Source organism: Vicia villosa, linkage group LG7, assembly GCF_029867415.1.
Source record: "Vicia villosa cultivar HV-30 ecotype Madison, WI linkage group LG7, Vvil1.0, whole genome shotgun sequence".
In the NCBI taxonomy this organism is placed as follows: domain Eukaryota; kingdom Viridiplantae; phylum Streptophyta; class Magnoliopsida; order Fabales; family Fabaceae; genus Vicia; species Vicia villosa.
The window spans coordinates 17,183,589-17,204,473 of NC_081186.1; the positions used below are offsets into that span (position 1 = coordinate 17,183,589).

General features: G+C 37.3%; 1 protein-coding gene across 1 annotated transcript; it reads right to left on the reverse strand.

The window, feature by feature from the left end:
* Window positions 1-2,150: 2,150 nt before the first annotated feature.
* LOC131618711 (uncharacterized) lies at window positions 2,151-7,959 on the reverse strand. The gene is made up of 4 exons (XM_058889878.1): window positions 7,734-7,959; window positions 7,113-7,628; window positions 2,338-2,516; window positions 2,151-2,210 (listed from the first exon to the last, which is right to left on the reverse strand). Exons 1-4 carry the CDS (start codon window positions 7,957-7,959, stop codon window positions 2,151-2,153), a joined length of 981 nt encoding a protein of 326 aa, XP_058745861.1.
* Between the last annotated feature and the right edge of the window lie 12,926 nt (window positions 7,960-20,885).

Sequence of the window (20,885 nt, forward strand, 5' to 3'; positions counted from 1 at the left end):
TATATATATATATATATATATATATATATATATTTATATACTATTTTTATTCTCCTTTTCTCTTCCTCTTTTTTTTTTATATATGTACATTTTTCTTTTTTTTAAACATATGTAATATTTTTTTCTTTTTTTCTTTTTTTTTTTACATATGTACTATTTTTTCCTTTTTTTTTCATACATATATATATATATATATATATATATATATATATATATATATATATATATATATATATATATATATATATATATATATATATATATATATATATATATATATATATATATATATATATATATATATATATATATATATATATATATATATGTGTGTGTTTTTTTTAGAGAAATAATCTTTTGGTGAATGTTATAGGAACAGTGAGTAACGGAAAAGAAACACACTTTATTAAAAAAAGAAAATACTACTCCATTGTTGGTTCACAAATAGAAATTGGAATTGAAAATTAAAATACTTGAAACAAAATAAAAAGCAACAATGAAAATAGAATAAAACTAAGAACGCCTTTGGATGTCTTCTTTGAACTTATCCACCATGTCTCTACAAAGCTCCATGAACTCCTTGACTTCTTTAGGAAGGATAACAAGAGATGATTCCGCCTTTGCCAAACTCTTTGGAATGTCTAGGATTAAGTCATTGCACAAATAAACCAGCTTGTCATAATTATCACGGCATTTTTCGTAGTCTTCAAGCATCTTTGGAACCATGCTCACATGCTCATAAGCTGTAGAAACAATTGTGTATTGTCTCTTCCAATAATCCCCTTCATCCCTTGCAGCCCCACACATCTCCCTTTGCCTTATAAGTAATTGCCTAAGCAAGGCCATAGCCTGAAGTGCTCTAAGGCGCTCATCGGTGCGTTGTAAGAGTGCTTCCTCCGCAGCCAATCTCCTTGTGCGTTCCTCTTGTCCAGAATTGCGGGCTTCTTGAAGGTCAAATTTGAGGTTTCTTATTTCTACCTCTTGATCTTTAGTCCTATCCGTTAATTCAAAAACCACAGTTTCTAGATTTTTCTCGGATTCCGCTTTGTCATGGGAAGCCTTTTCATAACGCCTTCTCCACCTTGCAATTTCTATATCCGCTTGTTCCAACCTTTCATTATGTGCTTCTAGATTAAAATTAGCACTTAGAACTCCTTCGGTTGCACATTTCCGTTTGCTCCTTTGCCTATCATTCTCTTCCTTCATTGCTTGAAGTTCTTGATTCTTTTCCTTAAGGTCAAAGCGTAGTTGGCTCCTTTCGTTGGTAAGTTGATGCAAATCAAGTTCTAATTTTCCTTTTTCCTTTCGAGACGCCTCTAGGGCAGCCCTGATCCCTTCTATCTCTTCGATGGATAGAGGAACAGGATTAGGAGAATCAGGCTTGTATGCGGGATCTACAACAAAAGTAAGCAAGATCTTTCCAACTCTCTCTTGAACCCATGCGGTGTAAGGTGCTTTAGCAATTACATTCTTTGGCCCAAAGTATTTTCTTTGAACATGACTCCAAGCTTGAATTACTTTCTTCAATGTTCTTGGTTCACCTTTCCCATTATCATGCAAGATTAATTCTTCTATTTGTTGTTAGGAAGGTTCACTATCCATAGAATGACCTAATTGACGCAATGCTAAAACGGGGTTATAATTAATACAACCAAGAGTCACCATTAATGGCACATTGTCGAATTCTCCGCATTTGTAAATAATCCTATCAGAATTTAATTTCTTTGCATACCATAGAATAGAATCCGCTTTAAGAGCCCTTAGTTTTTGAGCCCAATCATTTCTAGTCAATTCTTTGATAAAACAACTAGCTTTGTATAGATGAGAAGTCAACCAAGAATATAGCAAATGGACACAACAAAATAGCATTCCTCTCTTCTTTTCTTACTTCATATGGATAGCATAATAAATATTAGCGAGGATAGTCGAAGTCGGATCTTTTCCATAAATCCTAAAAGAGGTGAAAGCATGAATGGCGGCAGGATCAATATAATCAATATTTTTTGGCAACAAAACAACACCAAAAACCAAGAGAGCTAACATATGTCCACAAATGTCCCATTGTTTCTTTTGAGCATACATTAAAGCTTGATTTTCTAAATAAGATCTCTTGATCCCATGCACATCTCCATCAATTTTGTAATTAGACTTCAATTCCGTATCGGATATTCCCAAAGCCTTTGCCAAATCTGAAAAATCAACTTCTTTACCTACACCAGTATAAAATTCCTTTTTAATTTTTGAGAAACCCAACACAACATCCATCTCTTCCAAAGTCGGAGCCAACTGAAAATCCTGAAAAGTGAAACATCTAAGCGGCGGATCATAGAATTGAACCAATGCGGTAATAGCTTCCTCTTGTACTTTCACCCTTAGCAAGTCCAGAATATTCCCATAGCGAATTACAAACCTATCCGAAGCACCTGATGGCAATTTTTCTTTGATTATTTTCAGCTTCTTGATATCTGGAGTAGAGACGGTAAAGTGAACAATGGTCTTCTTAGTACTCATCCTTCCTACATATTCACCAATGAAATATATTTTTTACAATATGTATATATATATTTTTTATGTATATTTTTTTTGTGGACAAGACATGATGAAGATGCAAATGAGAGATGATGCATGTAAACACAAAATAATAATAATAATAATAATAATAATAATAATAATAATAATAATAATAATGGGAAACAAACAAAGAAGCAAACACAAGCATATAAGATAGGAAAAAAAATGCAAACCAAATCATAACATTTCAAGAATTCTAAGTTCATAGGTTCGACGTAGCGGCTCTTGGGAGCCAACCTTTTTTTATAGGGGGGTTCTAGAAGGTCTCATGGGGTCGTTCGTAGCCTCCAAGACTTTTTGTCTCTTCGGATTTTAGAACAACTCATTTTATCCATGAGGTTCGAATTTTTGGGGTAGGTTCTCGGAGAGATCAGCCAAGTATCCAGTCCTGTCCTCAACAAAGTCAAGCCTCGTTTTGGACATTTCCGAATACTCAACCCACTCCGAGTGGAGTTATCAATGAGACTCGTAGGCGATTCGATTCCCCCCTGATCTCAAAGTTAACTCCCACACTTAGGGTTTAACACAACATAAAAAAAAACCAGCAATGCATATAATATATAATCCAACATTTTAAATAAAACATTCAATAAAAAAACCAATGACAAAAAACAAAACAAATAAATAAAGAAAATATTTATTATAAAGATGAACCTCCCCCAAACCCTAAAAATGGCAAGTTTGCCAAACCCTAAAATGCGCCAAACCTAAACCCTGCCAAAACCTATAGGAGCATAGTATTCACTATTAAGTTGTCCCCAGCAGAGTCGCCAGCTGTAGCAAGCTGCCCTAAAAATTTATAGCTTAGAGAGTCGCCACCTATTCTACCAAGGCGAATAGGAAACCTTTAATGATTAAGAGATTTAGGGTAAGATACTATATTCGGGTCAAGGGAAGGTGTTAGGCACCCAAAACCCTTTCCTAAAGGTTAACATTGCAAAGATAAGGGTTATGGCAAGAACTTAAAGAAAGGTAACAGATAGTTAATAGGGTTAAAGGCTCAATTATTGACATGATTTAAGATTTGGAGGAGGGGGACTCGCCTTGTTGCCAAGTGCCTACGTATCTCCTTAGGGAGAATCAGAGTCAACGTAGTTCGGGGAAGGGTTGTACGCCCTTAAGGTTTGAAAATTGATTTGATATGGTTTTGGAGGCTTTTTGAGTGGCCTATCGTAGTTATGATAATCCGTAGTTTGATATTGTAGTTTTGAAAAGTGTTTTGAGGTTTGGGTGTACAACCCTGATTTAATTTTGCACTATTAACCGCAACGATCAATAGATTCGATCGCCATAGTCAAAAGATTTGAAGTCGCACCATTACCAATTTTAATAAATTAATTTGATTATTACTAATAATGAATTAGGATATTTTTTAATAATTTTTTTTTATAATTAATTTGTATCGTTACCCCTCGTAATCGATTGATTCGATTAAGAAGAATAACGAATTAAAGTTAGAAAAAGGAAAGGTTAATCATCACAACTAATAAAATAGTTGCAACCATTTAACCAAATATGATTTAATTGCATTTTAATTAAATAGCATTTTAATTAAAATTATTGTTGACCATAGCGATTAATCGATTTAATCGGAACGAACAACAAATTAAAATTTTTAATATAACTTATTATATATTTGTTTTGTTAAAAAAAAATAATTATCTAATAATTAATATATATTAAAAAGATATTTCAATTTAAATAAATAAATAATTAAAATTATTTAAGTTTTATTAGGGTTATGATTAAGTGTGACTGGACTGAGGGCACATGTTATGGGGACTGGATCTGGAGCACTAGATCTGACTGAGCGGGAATCCTAGGGTTAGATTTGTGAGGCGCATGATGCACCCTAGGGGGACAGGCACACAGGATTCTATAGAAAAATCCAGAAAAATAAATAGGCGAAGGGGAGCCTCGAACCCATGACCTCCCCCTCACCAGCGCATCACACAACCAACACACCACGCATGTATATGCGTTAATCATACGCTTCCAGCACATAATAAGTAAAGAACGAAAACGCATATGAACAAACGCGCGCGCAAGTTTGAACAAGCCAATGGGACGTTGCCACGCATTCATCTTCTTCACGAAGACCTGCAAGTTTCAGAAGAATAGCTACGAATTCGCTACGAATTTCTCGTAGCAAACCAAAAACACAAAAAATAGCGAATAGGGCATGCACTTAAATAAATATGGCGCAACCTATCCCAACCCTTTGTATGCACCATGCGAATCAGACTGCACCTTTAAATCCCCCTAATTTTACCCCTATCAAAAAGCCCCAAAATTCAATTAAGAACCCTAACACGTTCAGCAATGGTGATTCACCCCAATCTTGCCCAGAATTCCAATTAAAAGCACATACACGTTCGCAACACCCAAACAAACCTTAATATGCGATCAAAACTACATGAGAATGCGTGAATTATCCTACTCGAGCCAAGTTTCATAGTTACTTACCTCGGTCAATCAGAGATTGTTCTGGGGTTGTTGTTGCAGTGTAACGATCCCAATCGATTCAGGAACCTCCAAGGAATCTTTTGCACTCTCCCAAACTCTTTGCAATGCTCTAATTCCCCAAAACCGAATTCAAGTTTATGTGGAGTTTTTTTATGTTCTTGGATGCACTTGCTCTGCCCAGAATTTCGTCCCCTAGTCTATTGCTCTGCATCAACTACTTATAGAGGTTCAATTAGGTCTACAACAAGGGCCCAAAACTCCTTAAATCCATTCTTGCCATTTTTGTGAAAATTGATTTTATTCTTCAATAATAAGCTACTATATTGGCCAAAGTTGTATCAATCTTTTCCCATTTGATTATGCACGAAAATTGTAATATATTTTGCCATTAATGTTGATTGGAAACAATCAAAATATATTTTCCACTAAAATATTTGATTTTCCACTTAATTAAATCAGTAAAATGAAATAAAAAATCATATTAAATCAAATAAGATGTTTAAATTTCGTGGCATTTTGTTTTCGGCATGCTAATGACTTATGGACCAAGTTTGCATCATAATACCATAGGCCCATTTGCAAAAATTTCCCATTTGAACCTTTTTATTTCACATTTTGCCTCCAAAAATTACTCAACTTTGATCAAACATATCTCACTCAATTTTTAAGCTATGAGAGAGTTCTAGGACTTTTTGGAAACCTCAAGATGTCCTCTATAAGCCACTTTGGAACATATTTTTCATTTGGAGCTTTTATCTTGATCATATCTCCTTTGACAAAAAAACTGCTTTTGAGGGATGCTTGAAAATGACCTGTAATCTTTTGCATCATACCTCTCAAATGAAGCATTTCTAGTCCTGGCTTGTGAGAGACAAAGTTGTAGGGTATCCAATTTCCTTTAAAATAGGCTTTGAGTGGGGAATTTTTGATGTTCCATGTGAAAGTTATGCCCAGTCAAAGTTGGGTTGACTTTCTCCTAAGAAACCCTAATTTGAACCTTTTTGTATTTGTTCATCTCTGAGTTTCTATTAATGGAACCATGATCAATCCTTGATAAAATGATGGTTACACTCTTACTCACTTGATGTTGACCCAAAATTGAGAGGTTTTGACTATGCTTTGATTATGGTTGACTTTTAGGTCAAACCAGTTGACTGTGTGTTACCTGCACCATTGAGGGAGCAAAGCTTTGGATTTGAATCTTGAACTTTGTCATGTAAGCATCCTAGAGCATAATGAATCATGGGGACTCCACTGGGACTTCACCTATCCCATTACCTTGGGAGAGTACCCAACTCTAGTCTTAAAGGGACCTTGTATAAGAGAACTCCTTAATGCAACCCTTGAGCATTGACTCATTGTGAATGAAGTGTGGGAGGTAAATTTTGGGGTATGACAAAGAGCAAATGGTAACATCTCGTGCCAGTCTTTGTACGTCACTGTCATCTTCTGTACAATCTTCTTTATGTTTTTTTTGGCGGCTTCCAATGCGTCATTCATCTTTGGTCGATACGGGGAAGAATTGTGGTGTTTGATCTTGAACTGCGTGCAGAGCTCAATGATCATCTTGTTGTTCAGATTAGTACCACTATCTGTGATAATCCTTTCGGGGATGCCATACCGACAGATGAGATTATGTTTGATGAATCGAGCCATAACATTCTTGGTTACTGAAGCAAATGAGGTTGCCACTGCCCACTTTCTAAAGTAATCAATAGCCACAAGAATGAAGCGATGCCCATTAGAGGGAGTAGGTTTGATTTCCCCAATCATATCAATGCCCCACATTGCAAAAGGACAAGGAGCAATCAAGACATTCAGCGGAATCGGAGCCACGTGTACTTTGTCAGCATACATCTGACATTTGTGGCAAGTCCTAGAATGATGGTGGCCGTCAGTCTCCATAGTGGACAAATAGTAGCCTGCTCTTAAGATTTTTTTAGCCATGGTATGTCCACTGGAATGAGTCCCAAAAGTACCGTCATGCATGTCTTCCATGATCTCTTATGCTTCCTTCTTGTTCACACAACGAAGCAGAATCAAGTCATGATTACACTTGTATAAGATCCCATTACTTAGTAAGAATTTGGCGGAGAACCTCCTTATAAATTTCCTGTCGTTTATGGATGCCCCTTCAGGATATTCCTGAGCTTCAAGGTATCTTTTTACCTCGTGGAACCAAGGTTTCTCGTCTACTTCCTCCGTAACAACCTCACAACAATGTGCTGGCTCATCCAATCTTTCAATAGTGATCATGGGCGCCTCATTGTCCAACCTGACTTTGAACATAGATGATATGGTAGCCAGTGCGTCTGCCGATTGGTTCTCTTCTCGTGGAATATGCTCAAAGGTAATCTCTTCAAAATAAGGGATCAAGGTCAGCACATGCTCCTTGTAAGGGATGAGATTGGGATGCTTCGTGTCCCATTCTCCTTCAATCTGACTGATTACCAAGGCTGAGTCCCCATATACCTCTAGAAATTTGATTCTCAAGTCGATTGCGGCTTTGAGACCCATGATGCATGCTTCGTATTCGACCATATTGCCGGTACAGTCAAAACATAATCTCGCAGCGAATGGTATATGAACCCCTTCGGGAAAGATAATCATAGCACCAATACCATTACCAAGTGCGTTTTAAGCTCCGTCAAAAACCATAGTCCATCGGGATCCTAGTTCAGGTCCTTCATCCGGACCAGGCTCTTCATAGTCGGTAATAAGCATAATATCCTCATCTGGGAATTCAAAATTTATGGACTGATAGTCCTCTACCGCTTGATGGGCCAAATGATCAGCTAATACACTTCCCTTGATTGCTTTCTGTGTGGTATACTGGATGTCGTACTCTGTCAATATCATTTGCCATCTGGATATTCGTCCAGAGAGAGCAGACTTCTCAAATACATATTTGATAGGATCCATTTTATAGATCAATAAAGTGGTATGGTTCAACATGTACTGTCTTAGTCGGCGAGCAGCCCATGCCAAAGCGCAACAAGTTTTCTCTAGTAGTGAGTATCTTGTTTCACAGTCGGTAAACTTTTTGCTAAGGTGGTATAATGCATGCTCTTTTTGACCAGACTCGTCATGTTGTCCTAGTACACACCCCGTTGAATTCTCTAACACTGTTAGGTACATTATCAGAGGTCTTTCATCAACTGGCGGCATCAGAATTGGAGGTTCTTGGAGGTACCCCTTGATTTTGTCAAAGGCTGACTGGCATTCTTCATTCCATCTTACCACTTGATCTTTCCTCAACAATTTGAAGATTGGAACACAAGTGGTTGTCAGGTGGGAGATAAATCTTGCAATGTAATTCAAACGTCCCAAGAAACCTCTAACTTCTTTCTCACTACGTGGTACATGCATCTCTTGAGTAGCTTTAACCTTGGCGGGGTCAACTTCAATACCTTTACTACTGATGACGAAACCTAGGAGTTTACCGGATCTTTCCCCAAAGGTGCACTTGCTCGGATTCAATCTCAAATTGTACTTCTTTAACCTGTCAAAGAGATTTTGCAAATGGACGAGGTGTTCTTCTTCTGTGTCAGATTTTGCGATCATATCATCCACATAAACTTTTATTTCTTGGTGAATCATATCCATGGAATAAGGCTACCATTGCACGCTGATATGTTGCACCTGCATTCTCCAAACCAAAAGGCATATCCACATAAAATTCTGGTGCCATCTTGATCTGGTTGTACCCGGAGAAACCGTCCATGAAGGAAAACACTTTGCACTATGCAGTATTATCAACCAGTGTATCAATGTGAGGCAGAGGAAAATCATCTTTTGGGCTTGCTCGATTTAGATCTCTATAGTTAACACACATTCTGACTTTCTCGTCTTTATTAGGCACAGGCACAATGTTGGCGATCCATGGTGGATAACTTACTACCTTTAGAAACCCAACATTAAACTGTTTCTCGACTTCGTCTTTAATCTTCTTGGCCATATCAGGTGTACTTCTTCATAGTTTCTGCTTAACTGGAGGACTATCTTCCTTGATTGGTAGGCGGTGCACCACAATATCAGTATCAAGACCGGGCATATCTTCGTAGAACCAAGCGAAGATCTCAACATAGTCACGTAGCATCTGAATCAGTCTCTGTTTGACACTATCTTCCAACCTAGCGCCTCTCTTGACTTCTTTCTTTTCTTCGTCAGTACCAAGATTCACAACTTCAATCGGTTCTTCGTGCGGCTGTATAGTCTTTTCTTCTTGCACTAATAGTCTGGCAAGTTCTCTAGGCACTTGACAATCTTCCTCGCCTTCATCCTTAACTTGGTGGATTGGATTATCAAAGTCATAATTGGCAGTAGTAGAGTCGTTATCAATGGGATCCAAGGTGGATGTGAATCTGCAGTGTATTATGTGGGTGTGTGTAAGAACACATAGCTATTTAATAATATAAAAGGACAAAAACATAGAGCGCAAATTTGAATGTGAAACGTACAATGATTTATTTGAATGAAAATATGATTATGAAATGACAAGCCCTAACAAATGGACCACTGTGCCCCGGGCAAGACACAAGGCTTTAAAGTTTATTGTTTGAATTACATAACCAGAACTTGGAAAAGAAAAACAATAAAAACAGGAAAATTGCAATTACTCGTGGTTGAAGGAGATAGAGATAACATCTTCGGTCATCCAGTTGTTCAACCCATTGTCAGGTGTAGGAAAGATCCACTTGTCTAGATTGCGGTTGCTCTCACCATATTCTAAAGCATTGACTCCCTTACTGATAAAGTGAGACATTAATCCTCCAGGACGGGTGTGATGATTACTCTTCTGAGTTCCAGTAGTACAACTAACCCAAGCTTGTCAAACATATAGGGGACATCAATGAGTTGTCCCCAAACAGTACAACCACCTTCTTCGACCACAACTTTAGCATCCTTCAGAGAAGCCATTGTCGGAGGGATCCTGGTAACTTCAGGAACAGTAGGGATGTGCTTGGCAGCGGAGACAACCTGGGGAACCAATTCAAAAGTTTGGCAAGGAGTCTCGATGAATTCTCCGTTCACTTCGACATACTTGCACTCATTCACATAGCCAACCACATATTCTTCCTCCCCATGTACAGTGACGATCTTGCCATTTGCGGGGTACTTCAGCTTCTGATGCAATGTAGATGTCACAGCATTTGCCCCATGTATCCACGGGCGCCCAAGCAAACAATAATAAGCGGGGTGGATGTCCATCACGTAAGACAAGGAATTGAAAGTCTGAGAACCCACTCTGATCGGGAGCTCAACCTCTCCATAAACCGTACTCTTCGACCCATCGAAAGCCTTCACCACCACATCACTGGGTTTTAGCACCATCCCTTCAAAATTGATTCTATCTAGCACCATCTTAGGTAACACACTCAACGAGGAACCATTATCCACCAATACATGAGATAGAGTAGTGCCCCTACACTCAATGGAGATGTGCAAGGCCTTATTGTGATTTTTTCCAGCAGGAGTCAGATCAGCATCAGAAAACCCAAGATAGTTATTGGTTGCCAAGTTTGCAACACAGTGTTCGAATTGATTAACAGAAATCTCTTGTGGCACATGCGCGGCTTTTAGAAACTTCATCAGAGCCTTAGCATGAGCCTCAGAACAAGTTAACAATGATAGCATGGATATCTTGGAAGAAGTGTGCCCCAACTGTTTAATAACATCATAGTCACTCTTCCGAATGATTTTCAGCATCTCATCCATCTCCTTTTGAGAAGTATCTTTAGCAGTGGCTTCAACTGGGGTTTGAACCAGTTCCAGCACTTGTTCCTTACCTTGTATATCGATAGTTATATCAGAAACAAAAATATGGGTCGAAGTACTAGCATCTAGGGAGATTTTCAGGGAGAAAATCCTTCTGCTTCTTGTAACCTTACTTGTCCCAATGATATTGTCAACATCGGGATTGGTAGTCTCAGCAGGCTTATCATTCAAGGCTTCCTGCTTCACGCCATGAATATAGACATCATTACCGTAACTCCAAGGAACAGCCTTGTTGGAAGAGTACGGGATCGGACCAGACTTAGTGATGATCAGGGGAGCTACCTTGGGCTCAGCAGTAATTTTTATGGGACCCTTGGTGGTAATCCTTACAGGAGCTTTTGAGATTACTGACACATCTTCAATCTTCAGACCACGGGAGAAACTGTCGCACAAACTTTCTACAGAAGGTATCTTTTCAAACATGATAGTGCGACGATCCATCCAGCCTTGGATACCTCTCTTTAGATTCTCACAACCATTGAGTTGGCATGCACAATAATAACAACCTACATCACAAATCGGAAATAAACCGGCTTGCAGCAGCTTTTTCTTGATGGCCGGGAGAGGAGTTGATAGGTCTCGCACATCATGGACATAGACCACGTCCATGATAGCGTTAATAGCCTTGTCGTGTTTTAGCATAGGAGTAGTGATGACATTAGGAGTCTCTGGGGGGTCGAACTCAATTTCCCAACATCAATAATATCATGGATCTTGTGTTTCAGTTCCTAACAGTTGTTGGTGTCATGCTGTCATACCCCAAAATTCGCCCATCCCATTTCTCTTATTCAAGCTCATATCAAAGTGCAATGCTCAATGACACACCCTCCTAAACAAAGGCTCAAGGAATTAGGGTTTTGATTTCTCTGAAGAAAACCAATGAATCAAAGGCTCCAATGCATTTCATATGGCTTATGATGTTTCAAACTACCTCCATGACAAAATTCAGGTTTCAACTTCAAGGATTGACCACTCAATCACTCAGAAAGTCAAAAGTCGACTAGTTTGACCTAAAAAGTCAATTATCGTCAAAGTATAGTCAAAACTCCTGATTTTTTCTAAACAAACTTATTTTGAAGTATCATTCATCATTTGATCAAGGATTGATCATGATTCATCAAGGAAAGTTCAGAAATCAACAAATTCAAAAGTTTCTAAATTAGGGTTTTCGTAGGAGAAAGTCAACTAAACTTTGACCATCCATAACTCCTACAGGGAACATCATAAATTTTCCATACAAAGCTCATTTTGAAGGAAATTGAATTCTCTACAATTTTTTCTCTCACATGCCAAGTCTAAAAATGCTTCATTTGAGAGATATGGAGCAAAAGATTACAGGTCCTTTTTGAAAGTCAACCAAAAGCAGTTTTTTGTCAAAGCCAATATCATCAAGATAAAATCCTCAAATGTAAAAAAGTTTCCAAAGTGGCTTGTAGAGGACATCTTGAGGTTTCCAAAAAGTCCTAGAACTCCTCCATATCTTAAAAATTGAGGGAGATATGCCTTATCAAAGTTGTGAACAAAAGAGCTTCAAAATGGATTTTCTTTTTTTTTTTTGGAATCAATAATCAACTTTATTTCCAAAAAAACATTGAGGTACATAGGCCGATCCAAAGATCCAGGCTAGCAAACAGACAATTACATGCTCTCAACAAGATTTAAATCCCTAATGTGCTTGCTAAGTTTACTATTTCTAGAGCACCTAGCAATTACAATTTGTTTAGTAACCATACAAATATTAGTATCCCTGACATCATTTGCAAACACCATAGAATTCCTATTTTTCCAAATACCATACATCAGTTCAGCCACCGTAGCTTTGAGGAATTGTCTTCACCGTCCCTTTTTGCTAGATTCAGCATTAACCCATTGGATTTCCTGAGCCCAAGTCATCGGTCTTCTATAGTATCCCAGCCATTGCAGCAAATCAATCCAAATAGTATGGGTCCATGAACACTCAAAATATAAATGTTCTAATCTTTCATTCTCCTGACAAAATACACATTTTAAATCAGTAGACACACCAAATTTCAAGAGTCTTGTCTTGGTACTAATCCTCCCCATAAGGGCCAGCCACAAATGAAATTGAGCTCTAGGTCGAGACAAATTTTTGAAGAACAGTTTCTACCAGGCTACCTGACTTTTATCCACTCATAGGCTGTTGTACATTTTGGCAGTTTTATAGGTGCCAGTCTGTAAGGTTTCAGACCAGTAGGATATGCTAGTAATCTCATGCCTGCAATCAGTCAGCTTCTTGATAAGACCAGAACATCCTGCCATAGGCTGCCAACTCAGAAAGTCTTGTCCCTTCAAATAATATGCATTAAGCCATTTTACCCACAGTTTATCAGCTTTTGACTGAATATTCCATAGCAACTTACCCATAGTAGCAAGATTCCATTCATGTAGTGCAGTTATGTAACAGCCCGAGCCTTCGGCGTTCCCGGCACTGTCACCTCACGATCTTCTCTACCCCCCTCACTAGTAGAGTTTTTGCCTTTCGTGGGAATCGAACCCTGTACCCTGGGGGAGAGTTGTAACACTCCATTTATTTTCATAATTTAATTTAATTAAATTAATTGAATTATGAGGAATTAAGCAATTGGGCTTGAGTTGTGGTTAGTAAGGGAGGGGGTGCATTGGTAGGCCCTATTACTAATTAAAATAATTTTATTTTATTCTTAATAAAATAGAAGGAGTGGTAGAATAGAGAAGGTTACAGTATTGGGAAAAGAAGTCTGAACGTGAAAAGAGAAGAGGAACGGAGAAGTGCGACCGAGGAAGAACGAAGAATCAACCTTCAGGTAAGGGGGGACTCTTCCGTTTATCTTCTATTATGGGATTATAGATAATATGATAGAATTGATCGTGTTATCCGTACCAATTGGGTTGTGCTTAGGTTGTAGAAATGTTAGGTTTTGGGAGGATTTACACGTAATAAATATGCTGATTCGTGTAATGGTGTTATTTGGATGGTTTGAATGTATTATAATGTGCTATAATATGTGTTTGTTGTACTGTATGCGAAATCTGATTGGAATGGGTTGAATTGGTAATGATTTGGTGAAGGAAGGGTAAAATCGCAGGCTGTTTTCTACTATTCGGAGCGCTGGGATTCGCCAGTTCGCCCCGCGTCCAGGAGTTGGCGCCGCGAACAGCTTGGCAGAAGGCCAGGAAGCTTTGTTGCGCTCAGTACGCGCCGCGAACATATGACCGCGCCGCGAGGGCGTAGTTTTTATTCGTTCCGCGCCGCGAACCTTTGTTTGCGCCGCGAAGGCGTAGTTCCTATTCGTTCCGCGCCGCGAACCGTGTGTGGCGCCGCGTGCTGTTAGTTGTTGCGACTATCCATTTTGAAAAGTTTTAAAGAGGTGTAACTTTTAAACCGTAAACCGGATTTTGGTGCCGTTTCGAGTACAGTGAGGCTAATCAGATAATTTATATACTCAATGGTGTTTTGGAGTTGTGGCTCAAACTATTTTTTTTTAAAACACCGAGCTTATTTGTTTGTGGTGGGATATGCTTGTAGGTACACTAATGAATGTTTACCTGTATAATGTTGTGGTTATAACTGGTGTCTATTGTACATGTATTGTTGGTATAAATATGTGTCTTATTGATGATTATGACATTAATTGATGTATGTGGGTGATGAGCATGTTATGGTTGATGCATGCATTCATAATCATTATGTGGCTGGTCCTTGACGATGGTGGATCAGTGGTAGCTAATTCCCATTGTGAGGAATTAGTGAGTGGGTGTTACCGTATCCTTGATGATGGTGGATCGGTGAGTTGGGTTATATCCCAGATTTTTGGTACCACATGCATGTAGTGCATTGCATTAGGTTGTTTTCCTATTATAACATGAATGGAAGATTGTCCAATGTTATAATATGTGTTAAGTTGGTTGTTTGCCTTCTGATTCTATGGTTTGAATCTGATCATAACTGTAATTGGGTGAATGGCATGTGAAATGATATTTTATTATTTATATCTTATAACATTAGTTAAATGTGAATGAGACTCACCCTTACTGTTGTTATTTTTCAGATTGAGGAGTAGCTCTCGTACTTGGTGAGGATTAGCTCGTCAAGTAGTGTTAGAGTCAGTTGGGTCCGTGTCATGCTCTGGTCGTGTAACACTGGGGGCGTCGTTTAGAATTATTTGCTGAACTTTTTATTTTGGATGGATTTGTATGTTGACGCTCTAAGTCTGTGACTTGGCTGTTTGTTATTCAGATGTTAAAGATAATTCCGCTGTGTTAACATGATGAATCTGAATAAATTTGGTTGACGTTCTCCTTTATGGCATGACATGAGTATTGTTGTTTGAATTATACGGTAGTTGTAATGCCCTTTTCATGTTTACTCTGATTATTGTTTATTATTTATGCGGGGTATTAGGAGGGTGTTACAAGTTACACCTAAGCCTCCTGCATTCTTAGGGTCACATACCCTATCCCAAGCTACATGAGCTTTCTTTGTTACCTCTGCAGTACCACTCCACATAAAACTCCTACAGATAGCCTCCACATGGTGAGTAACACATTTAGGGATAGTGAATACCTGCATCCAGTAGTTAGTGATAGAAAACAGCACACTTTTAATTAGTTGGTGTTTTCCTGCATAACTTAATAGTTTTGCAGTCCAATGATTAATCCTAGCTACAATTTTCTCTATCAAAGGTCTGCACATAGTCACTGTAAGTGTCCTGCTAGCAAGGGGAACACCCATATATTTAAAGGGTAACTCTCCAATCTTGAAGCCAGTTATGTCAAGAATTTTCCTCTGGACAGTGTCAGGCACACCTCCAAAATAAACCTTGCACTTGGTTGGACTGGTATTAAGGCCAGTGGCTGCAGAAAACTTCTTAACAATATTCATCATAAGAGCTACAGAATCATCATCCCCTCTGGAAAATAACATAAGGTCATCAGCAAAACATATGTTTGTGATGCCTACTCTAGCACATTTTGGGTGGAAGTGGAATTTAGGATTCTCATGAAGTTTCCTAAGGCATCTGTGTAAGTATTCCATTACTAAGACAAATAGCATAGGGGAAATTGGGTCCCCTTGTCTAAGGCCCCTTTTGGCAGGAAGAAAATCACTCAACTGGCCATTCACCTTGTATCTATATGATACAGTCTGCACACACAGCATCACCCAAGTAATAAACTTTTGGGGAAAATGCAACTCCCTCATGATATCCTCTAGGGCTCTCCACTCAAGGGTATCATAAGCTTTCTAAATATCCAATTGGATAGTGCACCTGGGAGAAACATGTTTTCTAGTATACCCTCTAATAAGCTCTTGAGCTATGATTATGTTATCCTGGATCACCTTGCCAGGTATGAAAGCAGATTGGCTATAATCCACAACAGAACTTATCACTCTACTCAGCCTATTGGTAAGGATTTTGGATATGATTTTATACATGGCAGTACAGCAGGCAATAGGTCTAAGATCCTTCATGTTCCTAGCATTGGGAGTTTTAGGAATTAAAGTAACAACAACACAGTTCACAGCTTTTAGTAACCTATTCCTATCAAAGAAGTCATGAATGGCATTTCTAAGTTCAGTTTGAACTATAGGCCATGCAGTTTTAAAGAATTTAGAAGTGAATCCATCAATACCTAGTTCCTTGTTCTCCCCTATGCTGTCCAGAGCCTTCCAAATTTCCTGATCTGAAATGGGGGCAATCAAAGACTCTGCTTGGGCTTGTTGAAGTTGTGCACCACTTCTCAAAACCTCTATGTCAATATGTAGCAAGGAGTTTGATTGTGTGCCTATCAGCTCTCTATAAAATCTCAGAACTTCATTTTCAATATCCTTAGCATCTGTAAGAATATTCCCCTGGAAGTCCTCCAATTTGTGAATGCCAGTTGCTTTGTTCTTGCCTCTTATGATAGCATGGAAGTAGGAGTTATTCCCATCTCCTAACTGTAGCCAGTTCACTTTAGCCCTCTGACTAAGGATCTTTTCTTCAGTTTCCAAAGCCTGCATCAATTGACCCCTTTTGGACTTCACAGTTGCAGCATAAGTGGGATTAGTCAAGTCTTCAGCAAGCATATCTTCAGCCTGTCTCAGATTATCTCTGTGCATCTAGATATTAGCCACCTCTGCAGTAGTATTGTGCATGATCCTCTGTAGTTTAGGTTGAAGTTTTTTAAGTTTCATCCAAACTCTATACATAGGATTACCATCACTGATACAGTTCCAGCTATCAGCCACACAAGGCAGGAATAAAGGGTTCTCAACCAAGCAATTCAGGAATCTAAAAGACCTTCTAAATCTTGGATGGGTCTGCTGATTACTAATTTCCACCTTTAAGGGATGGTGATCAGAGATGTGAGCCTTGAGTACTTCAACTTCACAGTCTGGGTAAAGGAGCAGCCATTGCTTGTTGCATAGAGCATGGTCTATTCTAGAATAAATCACTCCATTAGACCAAGTAAAGTGTTGTCCTCTTGTATCATGGGCAAACAATCCACTATCTTCCATCATTGAAGCCAGATCCATGTACTCTGAGTCTTTAACCGTGTTGCCTCCAATCCTATCCTGAGTATTGAGCACATTGTTAAAATCCCTAATAACCATCCATGGATCTTGAATGGTTACGGCAGTGCTTCTCAGGACCCTCCATAGTTCTTGTCTCTTCTGTAGCAGGTTATGTGCATACACTACAAGAAAATCATAATTTAGCAGCAATTATTTAGCGTCGGCCCCGACTCCGACGCTACTTGCGTTGCACTAACGTTGCACATAGTCGTCGCTACTAAGAAAAACAACTTGTTTATATTTTTTTCCATCAGCTCAATGGTAGCGTCGGTCTTGGCCGACACTACTTTGGTGCGAAAAAATTTCATTTCCCCCCATAATTTTCATTTGCCTCCCTTTTATTTATTATTTTATATAATTATTTCATTTTCTAGTTAGCGACGGTCCAGGCCGACGCTACGTCGTGCGAAATAATTTTATTTCCCCCCACCAGTTTCGTTTGCCTCCCTTTTATTTATTATTTTAAAAATAATTATTTAATTTTCTAGTTAGCGGCGGTCCAGGCCGACGCTAGTATTGGTGCGAAATAATTTCAGTTCCCCCCACCAGTTTCGTTTGCCTCCCTTTTATTTATTATTTTAAATAATTATTTAATTTTCTAGATAGTGGCGGTGCAGGCCGACGCTAATATTGGTGCGAAATAATTTCAGTTCCCCCCACCAGTTTCGTTTTGTTAAATAATTTTCTATTTAATTATTTTTAACTATAAATTAAAAAACCACTAAAAATTATATATATTAAAATTAAAATATAATTTATAAAATAAAATTTAAGAATTAACAAACTAAAACTACTAAAGTTAATAAATTATAAATTACTAAAATTAATTATAAATAAAACTAAAACTACTAAAATTTTTAATTATAAATTAAAAATTATAACTAAAAATTAATTTATAAATTATAATTAAAACTTAATAAAATAAAATTAATTTATAAAGTATAACTATAGATTATAACTAAAAGTAAATTTATAATTTTGAATTAAAAGTTAATTTATAACTAAAAACTAAATTAATAACATTAATTTAAAGTTGAATTAAAATATAATTTATATAATATTTTTTTAATTAAAACTAAATAATGTAAAACCCAGTTCACCTAAACGATTCATCGCTTCATCGCTTCAGTTTCTTCGTTTCTTCCTCAAAGCTTAAGAAAAACAAAAACCCTAAACGCAGAGTTCATCCTCAAAATCGCTTCAGATTCAACGCAGAGTTCATCCTCAAACGCAGGTTTCAGTTCATCGCTTCATATTCATCGCTTTCTCATTGTTTCAGTTCATCGCTTCTCAAAATCGATTTCTCATTGTTTCAGATGTTTTAATCAGAATGGTATTGCAGTTGAATGTGACCGGAGCCGTAACGACGTGACCGGAGTTCAGTTTCTTCCAATCAGCTCACCAGACCCTTCGTTACCTTTCTCTTTTCTCAGGTAATTACATTTCTTCTCTCCCTTAATTCTTTGTTTCAATTAGTTCGGTTTTGATCTGTTGTTTCAATAAGTTGTCTCAATTTGATTCTTCTCAAGGTTTCAATTTATTGTTTTGTTTAGTTTCAAAGTAAAATCTTGTTCACTTCTATTGCTGCAACTCAACACTAGTATACAAAATGTTAACAACTTTTGCAAACTGATATGACAGACACCAGAAAACAATGCTATTAGTATATGATTTGTGTATGTTTTTTCAATGTTAAATTGTGCAATTACCACCAACAAAATGAAATTTTGAGTTGAGTAATTGTATAATAGAGTGATCAAGATGTTGGTAATGTTAGGGTTTTACCGTTACTTTCACTAGCACCTTGCCGTGTTCTGTAATTGGTTGCTCCAGATTGTTAAAATACTAACATGTTTGAAGGAAAATAGTTAGTTTGAGAAGCTTTTTTTGGTTGCATTTTGAAGCAATTCGATGATGTGTATCACTTTAATACGATGTCTCGATGAGTATCATATGGCTGGCATGTGTTTTGATTTAAGATAAATTGCATTCACTTCTCCTGAGGCTTTCGTTAAGAAAGATTCACACACCCTCTAGTTTGAAGGATTTAACTATCTTCAATAACTTTGACATACTTTTCTACCCTTTATGCCTCTGAAATCAGACCTAAGGAAATGTCACATTTTGTTGTTTCTTTCTCATCACACATGATAATATGAAATGTCATTATGTCACACCTTTCTTCCACTTAGTGGATTATTTGTCCCAACAATGACTGGTTTTATTGGTTGCTGTCATGAGATAAGAAACTATTTGGTGCCGATTTTATTGCTGTTATGTTATTATGGTTGTTGTCATATATCAAAAACCGTGTTAAACCGTCTTTCTAGTGCCGTATTTTACTGTAGTTGTGATTCAAAGTCTTTGGTTATAGGCAGTTGCATTATGGAGACCTTTCAGTTAACCAGTATTTCAATGTTATGGGAAGGGGTATTTGATTTTGAGGGAAAATAAGGTGGTTATAAGTGTTATTGTTTTAATTCCTTTATTAAATAAAATCAGACTTTCTTTTTCATTTACTATTCTAACTGTGAAAAAGGTGCATGTGAATGTGATGCTCCATTGTCCGTCAAATGAAAGTCAATAAGAAGTAACAAACAAAATAAATATAATGAGGCTCTCTCCACTTGTGTCTTTTGAAAGAACCAGTGCATCTTTTTGCAAGACTTTTCTAAAACAAGTTTGATTGGAGGAGAGATGAATCATGAAACACTTTTTCAGCCAACATGTCTCTGAGTTAAATGAAGATCTTGACACTATTAATTTAATATGATACTGTATACTTCATTATATCTTAATCGTTGAAATTTGAAAATAAATTTACTACATATATATCTCTATATCCCTTTTATTTTGTGAACACTTTTTTCTTTCTTTCTTTTTTTGTGAACACTTTTTTCTTTCTTGCCCATTTGGATTACGCTGAAAATGAGTTGGTTGGACAAGTGTAATGAAGTGGCTGAAAATGAGTTGGTTTATTCACTTTAGTCCTCACCATGTGTCATAAAGTTTGACATACTATCCTAATGTGGATTGTTTTCATATCAAGTTGCACCTTGTACTATTTTCCGTCAATTTTTCAATGGATCTGAAGTATTTTACATGGCAGAAGTTTTTCTCAATCAATAGGGATAATTTATCATATAATGGAAATGAAATTAGTTGACAAAATGATATATAATTTTTTTTGGTAATCAAATTGAAAGTGTGAAGTATATTCTATACCAGTTTCGTGATTTTTCTGTCTTATCTTTCCTATACAATTCTTGGCTGTTATCTAATAAGTTGGAATTGAATTGTGCATGAAAAAATGACTTGAATGGTATGCGTATGACTTGTGTCTTATTTTTAGTTGAATGGTATCCCTATCCTAACTCATAAGTTGGTATTCTATACCAGATATAAGTGAGATTACGCCTTCTGTCTCTCATTAATCTAATTGACTTTATTTGTGTTTTGTCATTTAATTGACTTTTTATGAAATATAGACTTATTTTACTAAAGAAAAAAGTGA

Bases quoted from the DNA above. Each gene is read 5' to 3' on its own strand.
- LOC131618711 (XM_058889878.1), bottom strand. From the start codon at position 7,959: ATGGATCCTATCAAATATGTATTTGAGAAGTCTGCTCTCTCTGGACGA. The intron at 7,629-7,733 runs GTCCGGATGAAG...TCTTTCCCGAAG, and splicing joins TACCGACTATGAAGAGCCTG to GGGTTCATATACCATTCGCT. The intron at 2,211-2,337 runs GTTCAATTCTAT...ATACTGGTGTAG, and splicing joins AGGAAGCTATTACCGCATTG to GTAAAGAAGTTGATTTTTCA.